Here is a 9,773-nt window from a genome sequence, read left to right as displayed (position 1 = left end):
CTCAACCTGGGTAACATTTCTTTTGTCCTTCTCATTCCCCTTCCCCACCTTAGCCCACATGCTGATTCCAGCCTTCTACTAGAATGCCTGACTAAACATGCAATCTAAGCTGAAAGCAGTTGTCCCAGCAACAGGAGCCTACCCTGCCAATGTCGTGCTGACTCTTCCCACTTTACCTTCCCCAGATGCTGCTGCAGATTGCTGATGATTTTATCGAGAGTGTGGTGACAGCAGCCTGTCAGCTTGCGCGGCATCGCAAGTCCAGCACCCTGGAGGTGAAAGATGTCCAGCTGCATTTAGGTATGTGGTGTTTTTTCTCCTTGAAGTATATATTCCACTGCTTCTTCAGGACTGCCAGGGAAAGTGTAGTCAGAGGAACCCTCATGCCAGAACCAGACTTTTGGGCACTGGGATTTATGTATTAATTCAATAACAGCACCAAATAGAAAAGAGAAATCCGTCTATGGTAGGGAGAATGAGCCCAGGCATGGGTTTGAAACCAGATTCTGCCACTTTCCAGCTGTATCAGCCTATTTTTCCTACCTAGTGTCTCTTAGAGTCTGTTTCCTTATTTGTAAAGTGAGAATCATAATATCCTCCTTACAGAATAATTGTGAGAATTATAGTAAAGTGACTGGCACAGGGCCTGCACAAAGTAGGATCCAGTAAATGTAGGTACTGTTATGTCTTCACCATTCAAATAAAACTGTTCCTCAGTGTTCCCTTAGAGTTTTGGCCTATTTATGCATTTTTTCCCAAGTTTATAATCATAATATACATACAATTTTATATTCTCCTTTTCTACTTAACGACACTAAATTTGAGTTTGAGTTTTTCTGGGAGATGCTCAGCTAACAGTGATAACCATAATCACTTGGAAATGAATAAGCAGCCCTCTGCATTGGATACAATGTGATTAAAAGAAAGAGATCAGTCTATAACTGTGTGACATATATGTATATATACGTATATATGTATATATTTATGTGTGTATATATATTTTATATATAATTTATATATATATTTATATATAAATACTTTATATAGAATTTATATATATATAAATATATATATATATTTGATCAAGTCTCACTGCCACCCAGGTTAGAGTGCAGTGACACCATCTTAGCAACCTCCACCTTCTGGGTTCAAGTGATTCCCCTGCCTCAGCCTCCTAAGTAGCTGGGACTACAGGCCTGCACCACCACACCTGGCTAATTTTTGTATTTTCAGTAGAGATGGAGTTTCATCATGTTGGCCAGCCTGGTCTCGTACTCCTGGCCTCTGGTAATCCACCTGCCTTGGCCTCCCAAAGTGCTGGGATTACAGTCATGAGCCACCATGCCCAGCCCAGTCTATAACTATAGAGACAGGCCAAATGAATGAGATTCGGTGCAGATCAGCCCATGACTAATTATTGAAAGACTTCCTTCACAGTGTCAAGAAGCTATTGCCTTGGGGAGGCATTGGTAGTCTAGGTAAAGTAAATAACACACTTTGGGTATGTTGCTGGTATCTAAAGAAAAGGACAGATATTTTGGTTATCCACTAATGTGTAGCAGACTATCCCAAAAACAGTGGTTTAGCACAATAACAGTTGTTGGTTTTATTCATGAATCTGGGGGTTGACTGGGCTCAGCTAGTTTTACTAAGTCAGGCAGTGGCTGGGCCTGAGATTGTCTTGAAGGAAGGCATACTAGTTTCCTAGGGCTACCTTAACAAAATACCATAAACTTGGCAGCTTAAAATAAGAAAAAATTTTCTCTCACAGTTCTGCAGGCCAGAAATCTGAAATCTAAGTGTCGGCAGGGTCATGCTTCCTCTGCTGCTCCTAGGGAAGAATCTGTTCTTGCCTCCTCCTAGCCTCCGATGGTGGCTGGCAATCCTTGATTTTCCATGGCTTGTAGCTACAGAAATCCAAGTTTTGCCTCGGTCCTTACATGGCCTTTTCCCTCTGTGTCTCTGTCTCTGTGTCTCTTCTTTTCTTCTGAGAGGACACCAGTCATATTGCATTAAGGGCTAATCCTACTCCAATATGATCTCATTTTAACCAATTTCATCTGCAACATCCCTATTTCCAAATAAGATCATATTCTGGAGGTACTTAAGGTTAAGACTGCAACATATCTTTTTTAGGGACGCATTTAAATAACCCATAACAGAAGGCTTCATATCTTCCGTGTCTGATGCCTGGTCTAAGAACACTGAAAAAGCTGGGATTCTGCAGGTGTCTCCCTCTGTCCCTCCCAACCCTCCCATTCCACTTCACGTTCCCCAATCCTACCCTTCCCATCTTCCCCACCCACCGTCTCTCTGTATGGTCTCATCCTTTAGCAGTCCCAGGATAGCTACACTTCTTATATGGAAGCTAAAGGCTCCCAGAACTAACATCCCATGAGCACCTGGCAGAAAACTTCATGGCCTTTTCTAACGCAGTCTTCGGCATCACTCCTGGCGAATTCTATCCTTTGAGGCAGTCAGAAACCTGTCCAGGTTCGGCGGGAGGGAACACAGACCCCATCTCTTTTTTTTTTTTTTTTTTTTTTTTTGAGACAGTCTCACTCGTCGCCCAGGCTGGAATGCAGTGGTGCAATCTTGGCTCACTGCAACCTCCTCCTCCCAGGTTCAAGGGATTCTTCTGCCTCAGCCTCCTGAGTAGCTGGGACTACAGGCACATGCCACCATGCCCAGCTAATTTTTGTATTTTTAGTAGAGATGGAGTTTCACCATATTGGCCAGGCTGGTCTCGAACTCCTGACCGTGTTATCTTCCCCGCTCAGCCTCCCAAAGTGCTGAGATTACAAGTGTGAGCCACCACGCCCGGCTGACTCCACCTCTTGATAGCAGGAGTGTAAAGGAATTTATAGACACGTCTTACAACCACCACTAGCGGCCTGGCATGGTGGCTCACACCTGTAACTCCAGCATTTGGGGAAGCTGAGGCAGGAGGATCGCTTCAGCCCAGGAGTTCGAGACTAGCCTGGTTAACATAGTGAGACCTCATCTCTACAAAAGATTTAAAAATTAGCCAGGCAGGTGGAGTGCACCTGTAGTCCCAGCTACTCAGGAGGCTAAGACAGGAGGATCACTTGAGCCTGGGAGGTCAAGGCTGCAGTGAGCTATCATGCCACTGCACTCTAGCCTGAGTGATAGAGTAAGACCCTGTCTCTAAATAAATAAATAAGTAAATACATACATAATTAAAAAATAAATCGGCCAGGCGTGGTGGCTCACGCCTGTAATCCCAGAACTTTGGGAGGCCAAGGTGGGCGGGTCACCTGAGGTCAGGCGTTTGAGACCAGCCTGGCCAACATGGTGAAACCCCATCTCTACCAAAAATACAAAACTTAGCTGGGCGTGGTGGTGCACACCTGTAGTCCCAGCTACTCCAGAGACTGAGGCACGAAAATCGCTTGAATCCAGGAGGCAGAGGTTGCAGTGAGCCAAGATCGCACCACTGCACTCCAGCCTGGGTGACAGAGCAGTAGCCCATCTCAAAAAAAAAAAAAGTTAAAGTTAAATGAGATAATTTACATAGAATGCTTTGCACAATGTTGCTTTGACCATGCATTTACTACATTTCATTCACTAAATGATTGTTGTTGCTATTATATTAAGATTATGTAGGCCGGGCATGGTGGCTCACGCCTGTAATCCCAGCACTTTGGGAGGCCGAGGCAGGCAGATCACTTGAGGTCAGGAGTTCGAGACCAGCCTGACCAACGTGGAGAAACCCTGCCCCTACTAAAAATACAAAATTAGTCAGACATGGTGGCGCATGCCTGTAATCCCAGCTACTGGGGAGGCTGAGGCACGAGAATCGCTTGAACCCAGGAGGTGGAGGTTGCAGTGAGCTGAGATCATGCCATTGCACTCCAGCCTGGGCAACAAGAGCGAAACTCAGTCTCAAAAAATAAATAAATAAAAAAGATTACATAAGATAGATGTATACACATGTAACGCACATAGGTATACACAGTTACGTACATAGACACACATACATGTATGTATTCATGTGTGGTAGCTACTCTCTTTATTATTTATTTATTTATTTATTTTTTGAGACGGAATTTCACTCTTTTTGCCCAGGCTGGAATGCAAGGGTGTGACCTCGGCTCACTGCAACCTCTGCCTTCCAGGTTCAAGTGATTCTCCTGCCTCAGCCTTCAGAGTAACTGGGATTACATAGGTGCCCTCCACCACGCCTGGCTAATTTTTTGTATTTTATTTATTTATTTATTTACTTTGAGACAGAGTCTCAGTCTGTCACCCAGGCTGGAATGCAGTGGCGCAGTCTCTGCTCACTGCAACCTGTGCCTCCCAGGTTCAAGCGATTCTCCTGCTTCAGCCTCCCGAGTAGCTGGGACCACAGGCACACACCACCATGCCCGGCTAATTTTTTGTATTTTTAGTCAGGACAGGTTTTCACTGTGTTGCCCAGGCTGGTCTCCAACTCCTGAGCTCAGGCAATCTGCCCACCTTGGCCTCCCAAAGTGCTGGGATTACAGCCGTGAGCCACCACACCCGGCCTGCTCTCTTTCTTTAAAGTGACTTTGCACACTTTATCTACTTTTTTTTTTTTTTTGAGACAGAGTCTCGCTGTCGCCCAGGCTGGAGTGCAATGGCGCGATCTCGGCTCATTGCAGGTTCTGCCCCCCGGGGTTCACGCCATTCTCCTGCCTCAGCCTCCGGAGTAGCTGGGACTACAGGCGCCCGCCACCTCGCCCGGCTAATTTTTTGTATTTTTAGTAGAGACGGGGTTTCACTGTGTTAGCCAGGATGGTCTCGATCTCCTGACCTCGTGATCTGCCCGCCTCAGCCTCCCAAAGTGCTGGGATTACAGGTGTGAGCCACTGCGCCCGGCTGTTTATGTCTATTTTTTGTAGAGAGGGGGTCTTGTTATGTTGAACTTTTGGGCTCAAGCACATCCTCCTGCCTCAGCCTCCCAAAGTGTTGGTATTACAGGCATCAGCCACCATGCCTGGCTTCCTCCAAGGTTTCTAAAGGACAAAATTCAAGCTTCTTGCAAAGAAAAAGAGGTAATTTAGTCAAAGCTGTGAATGCTGAGCCCTGAGGTTTCCATGCAGCTTATCCAATCCACAGAAAATAAATATCATTTATTTCTTTAGTTATCTTAATCTTAAACTCAAAGTAACCCCTCTCACACCTAAGGGACATGAAGGCACTTCAAGCATTCTGGAATTAAGAGCCAAAGCTGAGGTCTGCTGCTTCACTGAGCAGCTGTATGACGCTGGGTCCCAGTTTCTTCATTTTTTATGTAGCCGTAACAACAGTAATAACCACTGACAGGGTGGTTGGGGCATTCAGTGACATAATGCATGTGAAGTATTCAGCCCAGAGCCTAGGATAAACATATAGGTATGGATATAGAGAGAGGTATGTCCACACCACAGTTCCATGCCCTGGTGCCCCTGGATATTATCTTCCTTATAAGATTATCACAAGAAGTTCCCAGAGGACAAGGACTTTGTTTATTCCTCTTTGACAGTAACTGGCATAGGGGCATGGCCCCCTAAACTCACGTATAAAGGTGTATGTCACTTTTAGCAAACCACTGGCATAAGCCACAACACCTGGCCCAATATTTCTTTGAAAACAGAATGTCTGAAACCTTCTGCTAACAATTTATGTTATTAGTATTTGAAAGTGACACTGGCCAGATGTGGTGGCTCATTCCTGTAATCTCAGCACTTTGGGAGGCCAAGACGGGAGGACTGCTTGAGGCCAGGAGTTCAAGACCAGTGTAGGCATAATAGTGAGAGTGCATTGTTACTAGAAATAAAAATATTAGCTGGGCGGGGAGTGGTGGTGAAACCCCGTTTCTACTAAAAATACAAAAATTAGCTGGGGCCAGGTGTCTCATGCCTGTAATCCTAGAACTTTGGCAGTTCGAGGCGGGTGGATCACGAGGTCAGGAGTTCAAGACCAGCCTGACCAAGATGGTGAACCCCCGTCTCTACTAAAAATACAAAAATTAGCCAGGTGCGGTGGCAGATGCCTGTAATCCCAGCTACTCGGGAGTCTGAGGCAGGAGAATCGCTTGAACCCAGGTGGCAGAGGTTTCAGTGAGCCGAGATCACGCCACTGCACTCCAACCGGGGCAACAGAGTGAGACTCCATCTCCAAAAAATAAAAAAGAAAAAAGCCAGGCATGGTGGCACACACCTGTAATCCCAGCTACTCAGGAGGCTGAGGCAGGAGAATTGCTTGAACCTGGCAAATGAGCCTGTGGCGTATTCAGTGTTGAAGCCTGGTAGGTTGCAGTGAGTCGAGATTGTGCCATTGCACTCCAGCCTGGGCAACAAGAGCAAAACTCAGTCTTAAAGAAAGAAAGAAATATAAGAAATAAGAAATATTAGCTGGCCATGGTGGCATGCGCCTGTAGTCCCAGCTGCTTGGGAGGCCAGGATGGGAAGATCACTTGTGCTGGGGCAGTCAAGGCTGTAGTGAGCCAAGATTGTGCCACAGCACCCCACTCTGAGTGACAGAGTGGGAAGACCCTGTCTCCAAAAAAATAGAAAAAACCTTGGAAAAGCCATGTCCATTTTCCCCATTTGTAATAGAATCCCTCTGTGGAGTTAGTAGCCAGACGCCCACATTCATCCTCCCTGATCCAAGGGGGTCACATTGCACTCCTGGTACTGCCTTCTTGGTATGTTTATCTCTGTGCTGGCTTCTTCCTTGCAGAGCGCCAGTGGAACATGTGGATCCCAGGATTTGGCTCTGAAGAAATCCGACCCTACAAAAAAGCTTGCACCACAGAAGCTCACAAACAGGTGAGGAAATGCCAGAGCCCTGGGGACAGCCAGGGCTGATTCCTTGAGTTACGTCTCAGAGTGGATACACACAGCTACCTTCTAGGGGGTCTCGCTTCCCCCACACAGCAAACTTCACTCTCTGGATCAAGGGTCAGAGAGGGCAAGAGGCAGCAGCAGTCTCCGGGAGTTCAGTAAGATATTCACATGGTGCTGTGCTGTTCCCGCATGTGGTCTGTTTTTTCTCGTAACTCTGTTGAGTGTCACTTAAAGCTGTTGATTCTGGGTTCTTCTAATATGGATGGAGCTCGCCCCACCATACCTCCTTAATGAAATCTTCCTTCACTGTTGCTGATTGCAACACCATATATGGTCCTACGAAGAGAGGGCAGGTAAAAGAAGGCAAAAATGTGCTGTACTTGTTCTGAGAGGTAGTATCCAGGCTGCCGTGCTGGACATTCTGGCCTGTGTCCTGGTTTTACCTTTGAACAAGGTTCCCTCTGAACAAGGAACCTAGGAGTCAGTGTGAGAATACCACTTCTGGGCCGGGCGCGGTGGCTCACGCTTGTAATCCCAGCACTTTGGGAGGCCGAGGCGGGCGGATCACGAGATCAGGAGATCGAGACCACGGTGAAACCCCGTCTCTACTAAAAATACAAAAAATTAGCCAGGCGTGGTGGCGGGCGTCTGTAGTCCCAGCTACTCGGAGAGGCTGAGGCAGGAGAATGGCGTGAACCCGGGAGGTGGAGCTTGCAGCGAGCCGAGATTGCGCCACTGCACTCCAGCCTGGGTGAGAGCGCGAGACTCTGTCTCCGAAAAAAAAAGAAAGAGAATACCACTTCTGCTGTGGAGCAAGTCATCCCCATCTTTGGTCAGTCCAACAGCAGTGCTGGCCTCCCTCTGACAAGGCTGTTATCCTTTCTGTCTTAAGTGGCTACTCTGATTTCAAATGTGAGCTTTTTCCAAGCTTAGCAGGCACAACTGGGCAGTCCTGGTTGAGTGCCCCTGCTTCGCCATAGCCTGGTATCTCTGAAGTAGGTGTTTGTAGAGCTCATGAAGCAAGCCCTACAGGGAAGCCACCAGTTTCCTGAATGGAAAGATTGCACTGTTCAGAAGAGAGTCCCTCCAAACAATGGACTGTCACTTTGCGCTCCCAAGTTAACCATTTTCAGCCCTATTTATTTAGTCAACAAATGCCATAATATTGGTATTTGGTTAAAAAGAATGAGCAAAGCAAGTTGTTAATTTGGCTAGTAGCTAGTAATAGTAAAAGAATTCAGATCATGAAACCTGTGATCTGAGTGTTTCCATGATGGACTGTGGTAGAAGTTGTTAGTCTTCAGTTTCCCTTCAATGCAGGTCATGAGGTGTGAAATGTCAGCTCCCTTTGTGTGTGGCAACACTTTGAAATTGAGGCCCTTTCCCTATTGTGTCCATCATCGGAGAAAAGATTGGGGTCAGGGGACCCCAGAAAACACATGCTTGGCTAGGCGCAGTGGCTCATGCCTGTAATCCTAGCACTTTGGGAGGCCGAGGCTGGTGGATCACTTGAGGTTAGGAGTTTGAGACCAGCCTGGCCAACGTAGTGAAACCCTGTCTCTACTAAAAATACAAAAATTAGCCAGGCGTGGTGGCACGTGCCTGTAATCCCAGCTACTGGGGAGGCTGAGGCAGGAGAATCACTTGAACTTAGGAGGCGGAGGTTGCAGTGAGCTGAAATCATGCCACCACTGCACTCCAGCCTGGGCAACAGAGCGAGATTCCATCTCAAAAAAAGAAAGAAAGAAAGAAAACACATGCTTTCCCAGCTTATCCTCTAAGTCCCCAAAACTCAAGAGCTGTCACTTTCTCCTGCTTTTAACTTTTTTGCCATTCTGCTAGCCTGGAGCAGTTTGGTGGATGAAATGGGTCCACTAGCCCATCTAAACATCTCTTGGGGCCTTGCAGACTGCTCTCTGGTTAAAAGGAATCTACTGAGATGCCTTGTGACTGCAGGTCTCTGAGGGCTGCGGCCTACAGTGTGGACCATGAGGCCTGCTAGCCACACAGAATGTTCCAGAAAGCTCCTGACTCCAGCTGCTGCTGTATAACTGCTTATTTGTCTCTCCTTTCAGAGAATGGCATTGATCCGGAAAACAACCAAGAAATAACACAAGGAGAGGTCAGGGAATGGACAGCAATGTATTTGGAGATACTTGAGCTGAGAACTCAGCCATCTCATCCTTGGATTTTTTTTTTTTTTAATGCTTTACAGAGAAGCATATATTTTTTATTAACAGTGCAGCAATATCTATAATGACTGAGAGGATCTGCCAAAAGAATAAAGCCTCCTACCCCAACTTCCGGTCCCTTTTCCCTGCCATCTCAAAGAGGAGCAGTGTATCTTCCAGAGAAGATTTTATTTGTGGTTTATTATATAAGTGACTGAATATGGGACAAAGTATTATGGTCTTTTGGGGTAAGACAGTATTAGCAGGATTTGTATAGGGTTTTGTTTCCTTCTCCCTTCCCCTTTTCCCTGTACTTTGTAATGTCAGTGTTTATATGAATATGACTTTCATTTGCTTTTTCAGAATAAAGAAGTTATTAATCAAAAGACAGGATACCTTTGAAATCCCAGAGGGAGCCGGGCGCGGTGGCTCACGTCTGTAATCCCAGCACTTTGGGAGGCCAAGGCGGGTGGATCACGAGGTCAGGAGATCGAGACCATCCTGGCTAACATGGTGAAACCCCGTCTCTACTAAAAATACAAAAAATTAGCCGGGCGCGGTGGCGGGCGCCTGTAGTCCCAGCTACTCCAGGAGGCTGAGGCAGGAGAATGGCATGAACCCAGGAGGCAGAGCCTGCAGTGAGCCGAGATAGTGCCACTGCAGTCTGGCCTGGGCGAAAGAGCGAGACTCTGTCTCAAAAAAAAAAAAAAAAAAAAAAAAAAAGAAATCCCAGAGGGAGTCAGGTAAGCAAGCCTGGATTGTAGCTCTCTAGTCAGCAGGTGGCGGC

The 9,773-nt window shown here is 46.6% G+C and overlaps 1 protein-coding gene across 1 annotated transcript; it reads left to right on the top strand.

The window, feature by feature from the left end:
• Positions 1-164: 164 nt before the first annotated feature.
• Positions 165-9,115, top strand: TAF12 (TATA-box binding protein associated factor 12). Its single transcript, XM_032759527.2, has 3 exons — positions 165-300; positions 6,709-6,797; positions 8,891-9,115. Exons 1-3 carry the CDS (start codon positions 186-188, stop codon positions 8,924-8,926), a joined length of 240 nt encoding a protein of 79 aa, XP_032615418.2. The 5' UTR covers positions 165-185; the 3' UTR covers positions 8,927-9,115.
• The last annotated feature ends 658 nt before the right edge of the window (positions 9,116-9,773 follow it).

This window comes from Hylobates moloch, unplaced genomic scaffold, assembly GCF_009828535.3.
Source record: "Hylobates moloch isolate HMO894 unplaced genomic scaffold, HMol_V3 SCAFFOLD_9, whole genome shotgun sequence".
Taxonomy (NCBI): domain Eukaryota; kingdom Metazoa; phylum Chordata; class Mammalia; order Primates; family Hylobatidae; genus Hylobates; species Hylobates moloch.
The sequence above is the reverse complement of the archived record's forward strand: the minus strand, read 5'-3'. Positions and strand labels throughout refer to the sequence as shown.